The sequence below is a fragment of the Labrus bergylta genome, chromosome 12, assembly GCF_963930695.1.
Source record: "Labrus bergylta chromosome 12, fLabBer1.1, whole genome shotgun sequence".
Classification (NCBI taxonomy): Eukaryota; Metazoa; Chordata; class Actinopteri; order Labriformes; family Labridae; genus Labrus; species Labrus bergylta.
In genome coordinates, this window is record NC_089206.1 from 7,218,183 (window position 1) to 7,235,479 (window position 17,297).

The following is a 17,297-nucleotide window of genomic DNA, read 5'->3' on the forward strand; positions in this document are numbered from 1 at the left end:
ATGTTAATGTGCTAATAGTTGCTGATTTCCACCGAACACAAACTGCGGCTGATGTGAATGCCATCTTTATTCAGGTGTTTATAGTCTTTAGTTACTATTCATCTACAGGGGGAAAGGATTTTGCCTCTGCTAAACATCATAGAAAACCATCCAACAGTTGTCAATTTCCCTAATTAGTGTCAATGTGAATCTCATTATGACGCTTTAGGAAAGAATTGCAGGAATAATATAGTCACTTGACTGATCATCTTGGATCCATGAATGATGAACGCTGCACACAAGTTAATTGATATTCTCCTTATTGTTGAGATACCAACAAGCTTAAATTGCGATAGATAGATAGATAGATGGATAGATAGATAGATAGATAGATAGATAGATAGATAGATGGATTAGCAGCACAGAATTTGCCACTATACGTGCTGTATATTCATATAGAGGTCAATAAGCTGTACACACTCTTTGGCATGCTGTTATCATTGTAATTCTACTAAACAGGGAATGATTAAAGATTCAGTATTTCCATTAGCCCATTCTATTTTCACTTCACTCAGGAGATGGAAAAGCTTTCACACTTCCATCTCAGAGAAAATACAGTCATTCGAGCTTCATTGCAAATCAATGGGGTGTGAAACCAAAATCTGAAATCTTAGCAAACTGTCACATCAACTCTTATTGCTGGTGGGAAATGAGAGAACAAGCAGCCTGTTTGTTGGAGCTCATCTTTGAGCTCACGATCTCAGTTTCACATTCTGCTGACCTGTTTAGAAATGCTGAATAGAAAGCTTGTGCCTGTTTCTCCCAGGAACCAACACTCTGATGTGTGAAGGTTTTGATGATCTGAAACTGTCTGGGTCTTGTCAATACTCAAAAATACTTTTTATTTATAGTTAGTCAACTCTGCCAATGGAAATCCAATTATTACGCATGTATTATCATAATTTGCTGATTTAGATTATTTAAGAAGCACTGAGTATCATTTAATATTTAAGTTAAACAGTATTGTTGGCATATTAGAATATGATTAATCCATGATAAATTACCATTTACAGATTAACAAATTGTATAACCAACAACTAAATAACTTTTTCACTACTTGGAAAAAACAAATTATTTTCTAATTGATCAATTAAGTGATAATATTTAGTGCTAACTAGTTTTAGGAGAAAAACATTAGTTTAGATTAGATCATGTGGGTATAAAAAAAATTATAGTTAATCTATTAATTTGGTGTTTATTCCTTTGTCTCAGTTGAACCCCCCCCCCGTTTTACTTTAACCAATCAACAAAGAGAACCACGAACATTCCCCGCATAATAATTTATTTTATCCAATCAAATACAAGTTCTCACATGGTTCCCTACAGCAAATCACCGTCCAGAGGGGCGGGGCTTATGTACTGGTATCGCTCTCTCGTTGCGTTCAACTGCCACATTTCAAACTAGAATGGCGACGGCCTTATGCAGTCTACAATCTACCGGCAGCAAACCAGCGAAGCTACACCGAGAGCACCGAAGAAAGGCGAAGGACTCAAGACGGCGGCAGGCGGCCCTCTTGTTTCTTACCAATATCTCACTCGACGGACGCCCCCTTTGTCAAACCAGCGATGGAAATACCGACCAGAACGCCGGCGAGGAGCTCCGACTCAGGGAGAGAGACGTCGGCGGCACAACTGACGTACCTCTACCGGCGGTCAGCCAGCCATCGGTCTCCCAGGTGACAGAGCTCGCCGTAGCGGGCAGTGGCTCGTCCTCCAGTTTTCAGGGGGTGGTTAGTCCTTCCCGACCTTCTTTGGTAATGTCCCCCGGGCAAGTCGGGGCAACTGCTGTGGGGGCTAACGAGGTATTTTTGGAGGTAGGCAGTGTGGCCGAGGCGCTAACGCCGGACACCCCACTGTCCCCTTTGCCCACTGTACACCAGCCGTGCTCTCGGGTCAGGTCAACACCCATCGCGCTGAGCCCGGTACCTTCCGGGAATCCTCAGGATACACGGCAGAGGTGAGCATCTTTTAAGGACTGTGTCTCTTCTTGGGCCTTTGAACGGAGTGCTTTCTGCTATAAAGAGACACATTCACTTTCATTTCTAAGTAGCTCTGACTAGTGTTCCGGCATTTATTGTGTATTATCTTCTACCTATAAAGGTGTAGGGCAGGGATTGGGCAACTTTGGTCACAGCAAGGAGCCACATTCATTTGATTCTCACTGCCACAGGGGCCAAATTGTAGAATACAAAAAAGATTAAAGTCAATTATGTCTCAAATTTAACTCAACATATACCAGTGAGCAAATATTATTATGGACATATTTCTGGTTCTCATGATTTCATGGCAGATTTTGTCAAGTTTTCTTCATGTTTCCAATTAATTGATATGTCAAAATTGACCTGAGGGCCACTTTGAGGGTTGATGGGGCCCGCCAGTTGCCCACCCCTGATGTAGGCTATAAGCTGTATGTCAGCTATAGCTATAATGGATATATTGATTAATGTGGACTTAATGAGTAAGGAAACCGATGAATCAAGTCCTATCATAGAGTTAAATGTTATTCCAAGCCTAGAAGACAAATATGATGTGTTTCATGATGTGGTTCAACTCAAGTGAGAATATGGATCAATGGGAGAAAAATAACAACAATGGAACATTAGACAACCAGCCGACGATAAGCAAAGTCTGATGAATCAGGTTCGACAATGTAAACCCTTAGTCGGGGACAGGCCTAGTCAAAGAACAACAAAAAACAACTATAATGGATATACTGATTGATTGAAAAACAGGGGTTGTTTTATTGTATTGTTTTTTAATATTGACTTCTGTTGGTTGGTGTCCATTATTGATTGTGTCTCATGTAGATTTCTAACAATAATTTTTTTCTCCAATGTTCTATACAATAACCAAAAGTCTGTCAGATGTGACCTGATGCAAGTTATTGTGTGTAAAGTGACTTACACATTTTTAATCCTCCTTAAGCTGGGTGGAATGTTAACCTCGGTGGCTTCACCTCATTTGAGATGCAAAGCGGTTTACATTCATTTCAGTTTACAAAGTGCGCCTTGTCTTGTGAAGGCTTTTTGTGAGGTTTATGCTACACCAGCATTAATTAAGTCTTTTGTGCGTTATCGTGACCTTTACACAGATTGAGGAATGTCTCTGGTTCTCCTGGGCCCAAGGTGCCAAAGAAGGTCCACTTCATCAAGAGCATGAGGCAGTATGATACCAGGGGATGCAGGTAAGTCCCTGGAAGTAATTTGCATATGCAAATACATTTACATACTATATACAGTGGCATAAATCTGCAAGCAGTATTTCCTGTGAGAAAAGTGTAAAAAATAAAATAGGTGGGCACAAGCATCTTTCCATTCAGGACATCAATGTCTCCTCGGTGTGTGCATGAAAAAAATCCCCCTGAAGTATTGGTAAAAGAACTATGTTTTGAGGATTTCATTGGAATACTACAATCAGGAGAATACAGTAAATCTTGGTAAATGGTAAGTTTAAAGATGTTGTTTCTTGGTTGGTGGTGGTCTGATAGATGCGTAGATTGGGTCTACTGTGGTAATTGAATCTGCACACACTGGGCTGTCAGTGTTGTGCCTTCTGTGTGTTTTATGGTTATAAGGCCACCTTAATGTAGACTTAATGAGTAAGTTAAATGTTATTCCAAGTCTAGAAGACAAATAGTTTCATGACGTGGTTCAACTCAAGTGAGAATATGGAGCAATGGGTGAAAAATAACAACAATGGAACATTAGACAATCAGCCGACGATAAGCAAAGTCTGATGAATCAGGTTCGACAACGTAAACCCTTAGTCAGGGACAGGCCTAGTAAAAGAACAACAAAAAACAAAGGCTGTTTTATCTGAAACAGGACTTTAACTCATGAGCAGTGTTACACACCTCTTGCTTGGATTGAAATAAGCTGCTTAACTCTGGCACAGTAACATGGTTTATACAGAACAATAACAGCAGTACAGCTGCTTATGGGGTTTTGTTGCTGTGAATTGAATAACTCCTTTATGCTTTGCAAAAGCCAGAAGAGTTGCAGTATGGAAATCTAAGACCCTATTAAACCAACAGTAAAGTATCCCCAATGCTGGACAGGACTGAATATCACATGTGTTTATCAGTCGTTGTTGCCAGATGGAAATGGGGGTGTTTGTAATTCCACACAGTCCAAAACATACACAAACAGTCTGACTGATGTGATGAACAACAGCCCAAAGGCACAGCACTTGTTCCAATGTACAATGCATTTGCATATTGTTTTGTGTTGTCTGTGCTTTATTAAGTATATGTGGCTCTCCCTGCAACCAAATTTACCCACAGATTCAAATAAAGTAACCTGAGCCTTAACCAGTGGATTCAACACCAGTTAAACTGGTACAGGGACACCAGTCTGTTCAGCTGTTCAAGTGTTAGAAAAGAAGAGCTTGATCATGTCTTTGTTTGGATTTATTTTTTATGAACACAGTTGAAAAACATGCCATAATATTTCTATTTGCCAATATCATGTGGTTTTATTCCCATTTTTACATTTCACTTTTTCCAACATTTCATGGCCTGAGCCTCATATTTGTTTTTATTGTGTCATGTGTTTTCTGCTGGTGTGTGCAACACAGGAATTAGGCAATCATAGGTTTTGTGACAGGTTTGACTCTCTACTTCTGTATAAAGCACAAAGTTGGTTCATGTTACTAAGTTGAGGCTTAGGTGTATTGGTTATATAACTGGGACTAACCGGGGTAGATTTCAGTATTGCAATATTGTCACCTAGAAGAGATGTGATATCTCTCCCTGAGACCCACTGACTGCTGACTGTATGTTATAGATTTCTATTTTGTGAGGAGTCTCTGGTGATTGGGCAGTTTTCTGAGTCGCCTGAAGCACTGTTGTCTTCAGTGGTTGTGTTGCCATGTAGTGCTCTTAGGGTGGATCATCCACTTTTTATATGATAATTATAAATAAAAAATAACTAAATGAAAACATAATTTGCAAGTTAAGAGTTTCAATAATCTCCTTAATAAATCTGTTGACGGGTGAATTGATTAATCACAATCAGATTTGAAGTTTGTGAACAGATACAAGGAAGAAAACTCTGGTTATTTTTTCTGTAATAAACAAAAGTACCAGGAAAATTAATAGAAAATATTAACAGAACAGACCGGAGAAGCTTAATGTAAGTACCAGTAGGTGGAAAAAAGATCTCTGTATAAAAAAAAATATAAAACCACAAGAATCCACCTAGATTACTAAATTGTTAGTGTTTGTTTTATATACAAAAATGAAACATTTTTCAAGTTGGTGGATCGGGGTTTATCAATATTCATGTAACTCAATAAAATACATTTTGATTTTGGTCTGTATTCAAACAATAGTAAAAATTGACCTTGTGGGCTTTGGTAGGTCAGAATTTCCTGTTGAAATATTTTCTCATGGAAACCAAAAATAGACTTTTAAAACTTTTCATGTAATTTGAAACAGGCTAATGGATTGACAATGGGAATATGTGACACATTTCCTTGTTCATTTGAGATGTACTGATGTATCTCTTCATATTTTAGAGAGTTGTAGTATTTACTAGAGGAGGCACAACATGTACAGAGATTACAGTCCTTGTTGCGTTGGGTGCTGGTTTGACTCTCAGTTCTCCTGATACTACCTACATGTCCTGTCTCTTTATATCCGACCTGACCTGACCCCAGTTGAAAAAAATGATTTTCAACTGATTTTATTTTAACAATGAATCCCCAGTCAAGTTTAGCTTTACTAACCTATGTGACTCTCAAATATTATTAACAAATCACACACTTGCACATCCATCTCCAAGGTCTCTCCCGTCCCACTCCCGCTCTAAGCTTTAGATTTTAGTTGATGGATGTTTGGCTTTGGTAGTGACGTAGGTCAATGTATAAATGGCTCAGTGACTGATTTCTCTGTGTACAGGAGCTTTATAGTAGCTTTCACTGTGGTAGTTGCTTGTAGACTCACACACCATCTGTTTTGTCTGCTGTGATTGCTGTGTCCTGCAGGATTGCGCTGATTTGTGCCAAGCGGTCGCTTTATGCTGTTTTCTCAGTGCTGCCCTATGGAGAGAGTGCTCACCTCAGGTACACAGAAGGCACCATCCCAAGCAGAGAGCACCCATCCCTTGCTTTTCCCCCTCCACATCCTTCTTTTTCATCCATTTGATCATTAATCTCAAGACAGGACAGTGTTTGTACAGTGTTGTTACAGTAAAATACATGTGACTCTTTCTGAACAGTGAAGCAAAGCTGGAGGCTCAGAGACAAAGATTGTCGTCCGTGGTGGTGGTTGACCTGCTGCCTTCCCTGGAGGGATTGGAGCTGGGGGCCTATGGCAAGGTGAATGTCTCTCTGATATATGCTGGAATTAATTATAGATCTGCTTTATTTGAAGTTTGCAACTATTTTGTTCCCCTCCTCAGACAGTGTCGTATGCCCAGTTTCTTTATCCGACCAATGCCTTGGTAAGGCAGAAAAACAACAACGGAACAGCAGAGAGCTGCACAGCTCAGACCCCTCAGCCACGTTTCCGTGGCAACGGGCAGAGGAACTTCACTCCTGCTCGCCCGAACAACGGCATTGCTCAAGACCCATGTATGAAGACACACACACAGCCACATGCCTGCTTCTCTTTCTTTGAACTGGCCTCAGATATATAAAACAGTGCAATCGTTTGTGATTTCAGGTACAGAGGAGGTGGTGGAGTACGATCCCAACGTGCTCAGTGACCCTCAGTGGCCCTGTGGCAGACACAAGAGGGTTCTGATATTTGCATCATACGTGGTGAGAGTTTGTACATTTCATTCATACGTTACCATGGACTCAAATAAAGCTTTTCATAATGTATCTTTTCTTGAAGCCGGCTGATTCAAAAATAGATGAGACAAAGGCAACTTAGGTTTTCATGGAGGGTTTCTGCCGGTGAATGTGTATTTCTGTGCCATTATATAAACTGGTAACTGCTTTTAATGTGAAAGTAACAACAGAACAGCTAAATGAAGTGATAGGAAAATGTCTCTTTGTATTTTTAATAATAAATTTAACAAATGAAACTACAGGGTATCTGCAGATCCAAAAAGGTGGCTTAAATGTTTATTAAGAGAATATTTTCTCTTCCCTATTGTTGTCAATATTGATAGTTTTTTGAGCCAAAACACTCTTGTTTACTGTAATGGAGGTTGTTTAAAAGGACATTACACCGTACCGTAATCGTTCGTCACCATCAGACATGTGGCAACCACTCTTAAGTCTCGCTACTGTAGGTAGAAGTTCTTATGATGGACAAATTCAGAAGATTCAAGCAAAAAAAGGTTAAGAATGAGTTAATCCTGCTATCATGTTCGTGCCTCAGGGCAGAACTAATAAAAAAATATTGTTTCATACTGCTGGGAAGGAATACAAATTGATTTGGAAAAGTAAAAAACACAATATCCCCAACGGATTCTCCTTTCTCCTTCTAGATACTTTATTAAGCATAGGCTGTTTCATTTTACTTGTAAGTTGTTCTGATGGATAAATGAAGCAGTTCTCCTGTTCTAAACCTACAGTGGTTAGTGATAGAGAAAACATCTATTATGTCCCATTCACATGCTTTTATAGCTGCTGAGCTGATGTTGTCATTAGATTGTAACTTGTACCATAAGGGCGAGTGGAAATGATCCTTACAGGGGCTGTTCATAAGCAGAACTGTAAAGTTTTATTTGAGCTAAAAATGACGTACGGCTGCTCTTTATTGCTGCAGACAACTGTGGTGGAGTACGTGAAACCATCTGACCTGAAGAAGGACATGAATGAGACTTTCAAAGAGAAGTTTCCTCACATCAAACTTACTCTGAGCAAGATAAGAAGGTACAGATACATTTCATTTCTACTTCAATTCACAAACTGTCCTTTAGGAACCTTTCTGTTCCTCCTCGTGGTTTTTTTATCTGCTGAAAAACAAGTCACACCGTGTGATTCTTCTTATGAAACTAACAAGTTACTGCGCCCCCCCCCCCCTCCTCCCCCCTCCCCCCACCTCCCACCTCCACCACTAGTCTGAAGAGGGAGATGCGGGCCGTGAGCGAGGAGTTCGGTCTGCAGCCGGTTACCACAGCGATGGCTTTTGTTTACTTTGAGAAGCTGGTGCTGCAGGGCCGCCTCAATAAGCAGAACAGGAAGCTGGTGGCGGCGGCGTGCGTGTTGCTGGCTGCAAAGATCAGCAGCGATCTGCGGAAACCAGAAGTTAAACAGCTGATTGATGTGAGTAAAGTTTTCCACACAAACAGATCTCAGAGTAAAATCATAACACACAGATGTTGACCTGTAAACTGTTTACCCCAAATCCCAACCAACACCCTTCTTGTTAAAGGAGCGGAGAAGACAAAGTCATTGTTTTTCTCGACAATCTCATCCTGCTGTCTCTTAACCATCAAATGCGTCACTCTGTGCTTTTGCTGATATATTCTGTGATAAATATTCACAGTTTCTTAAGCATGCTGTCACCCACCTGCCTGACACTGACCCAGTGGCTACAAAACATTAGAATTGACTAAAGAAATAATAGTTTCATTTGCTTTTGTAGCTCATATAGAGACCTCAATATAAGTTTCTGTTTTATAACCTCTTAAAACGCCTCACAGGGACTGAATATGTTCATTTTGATCATCCTAGCTTTAAAATCAAATTCAAAACAAACCATTCATCACATCAGTATTCAGAAAACAAACGCTTTATTGGATGCCTGAGAATCAAACAGACTGAAAACACACATTTGTTTTGTGGTGTTTATAATCCTCTGTATCCTTTTAGTCTAGAATCACATCATAACATGGCTTTCTTTAAACCCTCTCTTGTTTCTCTCCCTGTGGACGAGCAGAAGCTTGAGGAGCGTTTCCGTATAAACCGACGAGAGTTGATTCCTCTCGAGTTCCCCGTGCTGGTTGCCTTGGAGATGGGACTTTACCTCCCCGAGAGCAAGGTCATGCCGCACTACCGCAGGCTGGTGCAGCAGGGTTAGACCGGATCCGGGGAAGTCTGACACTCCAGTGGTTTCATTACCAACATCAGCAGGTGTGTGTCTGTGTGTGTCTGTGTGTGTCTGTGTGTGTGTGTGTGTGTGTGTGTGTGGTAAAGTCGGTAGAACTTTAAATTAAATATGACCTTGCGTGTGTGCATGTGTGGATGGACCAGTTAATAAGCTGTGGTGTTTCTTCTGGTACTATTTATGTCTGTCATTTGAGACTCGAGCCACTCACTGTATATGAAGAATGACTGGTTTACACTTGTTGGCAAATATAGTGGACAAGATGGGATGTGTGTTTTATGTGTGCCATTCTGATGTTGATCCATGAGCTCTATGTTAGAGATGGTCAATGAGCACATTAATGGTGCTTTTATTTCTTTAACTCTCGACCTTTTTTTTTTTTTGTACTCTCACTTTGTATTTACCATAAATGACATGGGCGCTGTGATATTTGTGTTTGAAAACACTTCACCTGCACCTTTCTCTTTACTATACACAGCCAGCCTGTATAGTATTTATTATAACAAAGAACTCACTGTTGATTTTTGTGTATGCCTTTTTTTAATTCACTGTGATACTGAAGTGTTTTTAGCCATTCAACTGAAACACGACACTGTAGGTTGATTATGGGTGAAATGTAATATTTGGTTGTAATTGGAAATTGAGGAGGCCTTTTAATTTATGCTGATTTTATTTTTCTACTGTTGTGCCACAATAATGGAGCCACATTCATATATTTATCCTGTTCTTGCATTTTAGAGAGTTCCCACTCCTGTGCCAGCTCTGTGTTCTGACTTTACAGATCTACAGAATTACTACTGTGTTGTTGTGATGAACAGGCTTGAGGAGGCATGTGATTACAGTACATGTTTTGTTTTTGTTTTGTGATAATACCCAGGGATTTGTCTTCTTAGGAAAAATGCACTGGTCACGCTGTTTGTCAAATATTCAGTTCTCAGGAATTTTACTTTCTACTTATCTTTGAATGTCTCATCATATCGTATCTAACCCAAAGAGATGTTTAAAATAGGGATGCACCGATCTCAAAATATTCTCTCTAAATGGCGAGCTCTGGGCTGTTGATGCTGAATATGACTAGGAGTATTTAGATAATAAGCTCCATAATTTTCCTAAAATTGTGAAGTAACATGCAAAACATAAGCAGATAAAGACGTGCCATTTTTCATGTTAACTTAATTATTTGTTAATATAATTGTGCAACAGCAAAGTGCTAAAGAAATCTGTCAGTGTAAAGCTTTGAAATTGATTGAACAAACTGATCAGCCACAAACTTCAGCATAAAACAAAAGCCCTGTTCTGACTGCCTATTCAGTGTAATGTATTATATATACACACAACCCTGTGACGTCTCACCTTCAGTATGAAGGTTACAGAGCCTTATGGGGGGATGAATTGATCCTACATTAGCTGTTGAAGATAGTTATAGAGGCGTTACAGGGGTTAGACAGGATCGGCTGTGTGTGTGTGTGTGTGTCGAGCCCCCGCCTTTTCTCTAGACGTTGTTTAGTTTCGTTTCAGCGCTGTTGTGGAATCGCACTCTGAACAAGGCTAATGATGCATGACGTAGTAATGTTGACAATCATCAATTGAATTGAATAGATCAGCCCAGAAATGGCCCTCACATTACCATATCCAGCTTCTGAATACTATCAAATGCTAGAACTGATAACCAGTTAGTTACCAGTATGGGATTGGTGCATCACTAGTTTAAAAAAAATGTTATTGTAGCTCTCATGTTACTGAAATCATCTGTGGGCCATTGTCATCAATAACCAGTACAGAGTGTAGAGCTTTGATGAAAAAACTTTTGATGTCCGAGTTGCTTCTACAAGTGCCACATTGTTTTACACCTGTGTACTCACTCTTGGCCTGTAACTACAGTGGCAGTGAAAGAGTTAACCATGTGATATTTATTGTTGACTTTTCTCAGTCTTGCTGCTGTCGAGATCTATAAACGTTCTTGTCTGTGAAAGATGATCAGGTGTGGATGGTGATTGTTTAATGTGTGCATCTGCAGTCGTGAAAATTGTGTTGCAATAAAAGTCCATACAGATCTATGTAAGTGCACAAAGTGTTCTACTTGTATGGTTGGTGTCAAATGGTGAATGTTCATTGTTTTCATACTGTTAAATGGATGTTTTTGAAATATATTTTCCGACAGTGAAAAGCCATTAAAGTGTGTGCGTTTTTTTTTTTTTTCTCCCACTCAATAAATAATGTATCGTCTGCATGCAGCTGATTTCTTCTCTTCAGGGTTCTGAAGGTAATAAATAAAAGTCTGCACAGCAAGAAGTGAGTGTTCAACAAACAGCATGAAACAAAGACAGGACAGATGAGTATTATTCTTTCCATGATTTTACTGACAGCACAGACTAGTCGCTGACATGCAGGAAGAACACATGTTCAGTTTATATTATTGAACACACTGTTGGAGGATGAACAAAGCATTATCAGCAATCGAGAGTCTGAGTGACTGTTTCTACTATATTAAACATAATATTTATCCTTAGTGTTTAATAGTTACAAAACAGCAGCAAAATAAATATGTTAAATAGAAATGCTCAAGAGTTTTTTTTTTTTTTTTTAGTCCAAACTCATGTCTTCATCGTCATCTTTCTTGTCTTTGGAGTCTCCCTCCTGGTCAGACTTTGTCTCTGTTTCCATGGCTTTGGCAAAAGCCTCCACATCTGCAGAGAAAGATGTGAAGAAGTGAATATCAGGTACTGCACACAACTGTCCGATTTTTTTTATTTAGTCTATGTAATATACATTCAAATGCAACCTTTAAGTGTATATAAAAAAAAAACAATTGCCATTATAACTCCCTATAACCGAAGAGACTCGATACACAAAGACAACAGGAAAAAAAAAAGTCTTAAAAATAATCATTTGTTGGCTTCAATATTTAATCTATACCTTTTGTAATAATTCAATAAATTAATAATTTAAGATCTAACAGACATATGTTAATACTGGCTTAATTGCTTGAGCTCAAATACAGGTGAGGGTCAAGCTTTAAAGCTTTCCTTTTTTTCCCCATCCAACATTTTGAGAAAAATGTCCCCCGTCCATGTCTCATCAACACTTGTGTAAAAGTATTTAATTTACTTACTACAGATTACTTTGAAACAATTATAATAAAGTTAATTTATAAACCAATGTCACACAGTGCTTTACAGAATATAAAACCCCAACGCATCTAACTGAAACAATGCATCTAACCTTTAACCTAAAGAAAGTTTTATATATCTTTGTGTGTACTGTACTGAACCCCGCACTGTAGCTGTTCCATTAATACAGATGTTTAAAAAGTATCATAAAAAGGACTGTATGGTAGAATCATTTAGAGAACCATTGGTTTAGTGCCCGTTTGTGAAAACAGCGGTTTCTAAATAGTTTTTGGTGAAATGTATTTGATTACATTTCATCAGTGTTAAACATTATGACGCTCTTTACTTGACATTTTGAAGAGAGTTTTCTCGCATTAATGGAGAACCTACACGGTTAACAGTGTCTCTGTGTGATTCAACACTGACCTCCTTTGTTCGCAGCGTCGACAGCCTCTGCAGGCAAACCAAACTGGTTCATTAGAGGCCCTAACTGCCCCGACGCCAGAGCACTGCTGAACATGCTCATAGCCTGCAGAGAGGAGAAAAATATCAACAATAAGGACTAAGCACTTCACTGTGCCCTTAGGACGGACAAATGGTTAAATGTCAAATTTACCCCAAAGCTGTAAATATGACCCAAGAGTGGTTTATGTGTTCATCACATGTGCAGCCTGAAACTGTTTACCCTGGCAAAAACTGAAAAGGTTATCTGATAGAAATGTTTAACTATTTATGTACTAACATTATGTCTACAATACGCACAAAAAGGCTGATGTTTACAAACTAATAGGACAACGAAGAGTGAACAGGGACCTGCTGAAACTGCGGCGAGCTGAGCGTGTTGTGGAGCTCCTCTGAGCTCTGAGGCAGAGACTCTCCTGACGGCAGGTAGGGCATCAACCTCTGCTGCACCTCCGGGTTCACCAGGATTGGCGCCATGACTTCAGGTGTCAGGACGCTCGCCAGATCCACTGCAGGTAACAAACACCACGGTTAGTCGAACAAACAGATTACTATTTACACAGCCAGCTGTTATTGAGCCACATTCACTTTCAGTTTGAGTCTGTTTTCTTTCCATCTAAATGTAAGTCTTTGAGTGCTGTTTTGTTTGTGCTCTTTACCAACTCCTGAACATTTCTGGCACCTCTGCTGCCAAATATGTTAATAGGCTGTCACTAAGTGTTGTCTACATGCTGTTGGGTGCAGTACTTTTAAGTTTTAGGGCTTTTTGTTTCTCCTGGCTGCAGCATAAAATGACCTAAGAAACAAAGAGCTGACTCTGGTTGCAGCTGCTGATTCAGTTGATATTTCTCTACAGAGTACATTCACCCTTTCACTTGCAGGTAGTCATGTCACAGAATATTGATTAAAGTTGCTCCTTTCGTAGCCCCACAGCTAATTTAGACTCTTTTATTTACTGTCCCTACACCTTCTGCTCTCTCTAGTTTTATATGAGGTGAGGGTGATAAATAATATCCATGAAGCAGGAAGGAGCGCTGTGCCTAATGTAGTGTAGCACAATAACATTTAATCAAAACAGTGGCAGACTGCAGTGTTTGCTGGGGCTTCCTGCTCCTGCAATAGACTGATTGTATTAAGTTAAAATTACATGTCATTACAGGGACTGTTGCATACACAATTCGTATTATCTGCTGCATAATTACTTAAAACGACACTAATTGGGTCATAATTATGTATTGCCCCTCAGGTGGTTGTAAAAGTTTTTCTCTAATCACACTTTGGGGGAGCTCAGTTTTCAGTTCACATGAAGCAACACGTCTATAGTTGGTCTCTCACCGCCCTGTCCGCCGGCCGGCACGTTCATGGTGGCGAGGATGCTCTGCAGGTCTCTCAGCTGGATAGGCTGTGTGGGGTTTGCTCCCCCCGCAGCAAGAGCAGACACCGCTGGGGTGGTGGGGGTGGTGGCCGTGGGGGAGGCTGCTGAGGTGGCTGAGGGAGTTATGGGGGTGGTGGGCACCTGGGAGGAGCCGAGCCGGCTGGCGGTAGAGGTAGAGGTAGGGGTGACGGCTGTGGAGGGACTGAGAGGAGAGAAGGGGAAAATTGATTTTATGATGTGAACCGTTTATAACGTACCAGATAAAATAGCAAGAAGAGAGCAAATTATTCACTGCCTCCTTCATTCCAATTCCATTGATTGAGTGGGGGACCATCAGAAACAGAATAAGGTAGTATTTTGGAAATCCTTTACCTACAAAAAAATGTATCAAAGATTTTTTATTTTATGCCGTTCTTTTTGAAAAGCTGTTTCAGACAGCTGATTTTGTTACTCTCTTCAGCCTCACGTCATATCTGCCCCTCATAGCATCAGCATCGTGCCTTCTTTGTCAACCTGCTGAATTAAAAATATTAAACAGAAAGTATAAGAGATGTTTCTTTGATATTTTTAAGATGTATAAAACACCTTGTGGAGGAGTTGCTTGCTGCAGGAACACTGCTGCTGCTGCTGCTACTGCTGCTGCCCAGGAGGTTGGCCAAGCCGGGACCAGCAAGCGCTCCGAGACCTCCTGTTTGTCAAAAACAAAACCGCCATAATCAGCATGAAGCTGTGTTTACAAAGATATTCTCTTTTCTCTGATTAGCATCTGGTCACACCATCAGATGTGCAGCTTGAGACTTAAGGGAAGAAGTTACTCACCGATCCCGCCCAGTCCTGTTGGTCCAATGAGCTGCATAAGCTGGTTGTGGCTCATGTTACCCAGAAGGCTCTGCAGACCTCCCTCACCTGTACATGAGAAAAACAAAAAGGGGCATCCAGCATCATAATGAGATTTCAAAGACGCTTTTTCTTAAATCATATTTCAGGTGGTCGCACATTATTAGGTGGTGAGCATTTGTTACCTCCTAGAGCGGACAGATCATGTCCTCCACTGCCACCACTACCCAGAGCCCCGGGCATGGGTGGGTTGTTGAGGTACTCGTTCACTTTACGGCAGTTTTCCTCATCCTTGTCCGTCTTTGGCTCCTGAGATTTAAAAAAAAAAAAAGGTTTTGTGTTGTGCTAGGTTGATGAAAAACAAAACTGGATTAACAATTAGTGCTCGTATCTTCCTGAAAACTAACAGAAAGGATAAAATACAATTTCTTAGACCTTTTTAGTCAACACTGACGATGCTCCCTTTAAAGTCTCTGTGTTACCAAAAGAAAAAAGTACAACATTTTCACACAGAGATGTCAATTGTTTATTTTCTGTGGACAATTTAAAGCAGCAAATTCAAGTAGCCCTACTCAGTATTTGGGATATCAAGTTAAAACTATGGTGCTCTTGTTCATGTTCAGAAACATATAGACCAGTATAACCGTGATTTCATAGTTTTGGAGCTCTATGATACAAAGGATCAAGCTTTGGCTTCACATGTGATGCTCATTAGAATCAACGTACTGTTGTTTTAGTCTTTCTATGAAAAACTTTGAATCATCACAGCCTTGTGTTTTAATTTATGATATAAAATGAAAGATTTCTGCCACTTTCTCTTTGTTTTTCCCACGTTCAGGTAGATTTAGCTTTAATAAGAGACTAAATTATCCTGTAAAACAATGCTGCTGCCTACCTGCATCCAGAAGAAAAGTCTTTTGGAGCCTGCTTTGAACTTCAACACGAAGACCCTCCCAGTGGTGCACTGGTTCACCCGTTTGAACTCACAGTCATCAGGGAAGATGATCAGGTCCTAAAACCAAATCATGTAAAATTGTTAGCAAAGTCAGAACACTGGTCTAACTAGTCAGACATGCTGACATTCACAGTAACATACGTCATCCACGTTCCCCGTGGTCCGATCCTTCCAGCAGAAGTGGATGAGGGAGTCGTCGGTCTGCTGGATGTAGACCTGACCTTTACGCTTGTCGGGGGTCACCGTGCTGCCCTTCATGGTCATCTTGCCCGCACGAAACTCCACCAGATACTTGCTGGAGGAGCCGCGGGACCCAGACACCATGCTGGGGAAGAGAGCTCCAGAAGCCATGATGAGAAGGACAGACCACTGCGGGGACAGAGAGGAGGAAGGTCAGCGATGCACAGAAACACGTCATGTAGGAAAATATATATTCATACACGATTTGTTCACCTCATTCTGAAAAGTAATTTAAATTTAAATCAATAGGTGACATGCAAAGGTTTTTTTTTTTTTATTACTGACGTGTTTAAATATAAATTCCAAATTTGCAAAATAACTCAATATAACAGGGACTTTGTTTAAGATTGCCGATAAATGTCTGAATAATAGAAAGACTATTTATCTGACTTTATGCATTTGGGGTTGTGTCTCTTTGTAGGATGACAAAATGAGATTAATGGTGGTCCACACAGAAGACTTTTCAAGGTATGAGGCTGTCTTTATTTTTCTGTGTCACTGCTTATGAGTGTTATCCAGTTAAGAGTCACGTATGCATGTTTAAAATAATCATTTTTATTGCTAGTTAATTCTGGACATATCTCTAACCTACTATAACATTCAATCAACAGCTTCTGTTTTTTTTTTCCTAAATTTAATAAAACGGATCTTGTAGATTAAATTAAACTATCTAGTATACGAGATAAAAAGATAAATAATCAGATTTGTTACGGACGAACAAAACGACATAAACAAGTCATCCCAGTGCTCCCATAATAACCAGGCTACTGGAGCAGCCACTGTAGCCACAGATGACTCTGCATCATCGAGCTAGCAGCTAATATTCAGCTGATGGTGGTCACGACCGAGATGCAGTTTTAAACGTTCACATTGGTGAAATAAACACACACCAACTCCACGTTACAAATGTTCAATTATATCGTTAAAAAATATGTTTGTTTTTTTACTTACATGTTCTCACTGAAATTCCGTTTAGCCTGAGAGCAGTCTCACAAACAGACGATAATCCTGATTGGCTGGTTTCCGCCGGTGCTTTGGTGTGATTGGTCGATCCATGTGTCAATAGTGAAGGCTTTAAATGTGCTGCGCATGCTCGGTAGAGACGTCACAATGTGTGTCATACGTATCATTACCATTACACTGAAGCTGTATGGTTAGTCTTTCAATACAAATAAACACATTATAAAAGGCTTTATAAATTATAAAATTACTTATCAGTGATTAATAAATATTGATGGTAAGGATCAGTAATTAATTATTGTAAAACACACCTTA

The 17,297-nt window shown here is 39.9% G+C and overlaps 2 protein-coding genes across 3 annotated transcripts; one reads left to right on the forward strand and one right to left on the reverse strand.

The window, feature by feature from the left end:
- The first annotated feature begins 1,418 nt into the window (after nucleotides 1-1,418).
- On the forward strand, nucleotides 1,419-11,100 carry LOC109985387 (CDK5 and ABL1 enzyme substrate 2-like). Of its 2 annotated transcripts, XM_020635700.3 has the most exons (9): nucleotides 1,419-1,996; nucleotides 3,131-3,223; nucleotides 6,025-6,102; nucleotides 6,258-6,357; nucleotides 6,441-6,612; nucleotides 6,704-6,801; nucleotides 7,760-7,866; nucleotides 8,055-8,259; nucleotides 8,876-11,100. In XM_020635700.3, the coding sequence occupies exons 1-9, from the start codon at nucleotides 1,446-1,448 to the stop codon at nucleotides 9,014-9,016; spliced, it is 1,545 nt and encodes a 514-aa protein (XP_020491356.3). In that variant the 5' UTR covers nucleotides 1,419-1,445; the 3' UTR covers nucleotides 9,017-11,100. The 2 variants fall into 2 exon arrangements, with proteins under 2 accessions (XP_020491356.3, XP_065817833.1); XM_065961761.1 differs by lacking the exon at nucleotides 6,025-6,102.
- Nucleotides 11,101-11,380: 280 nt separating this feature from the next.
- On the reverse strand, nucleotides 11,381-17,111 carry LOC109985396 (proteasomal ubiquitin receptor ADRM1). The gene is made up of 10 exons (XM_020635712.3): nucleotides 16,974-17,111; nucleotides 15,924-16,151; nucleotides 15,723-15,839; nucleotides 15,013-15,136; nucleotides 14,810-14,896; nucleotides 14,576-14,678; nucleotides 13,951-14,192; nucleotides 12,967-13,124; nucleotides 12,580-12,682; nucleotides 11,381-11,730 (listed from the first exon to the last, which is right to left on the reverse strand). Exons 2-10 carry the CDS (start codon nucleotides 16,131-16,133, stop codon nucleotides 11,627-11,629), a joined length of 1,248 nt encoding a protein of 415 aa, XP_020491368.1. The 5' UTR covers nucleotides 16,134-16,151; nucleotides 16,974-17,111; the 3' UTR covers nucleotides 11,381-11,626.
- Nucleotides 17,112-17,297: the final 186 nt, after the last annotated feature.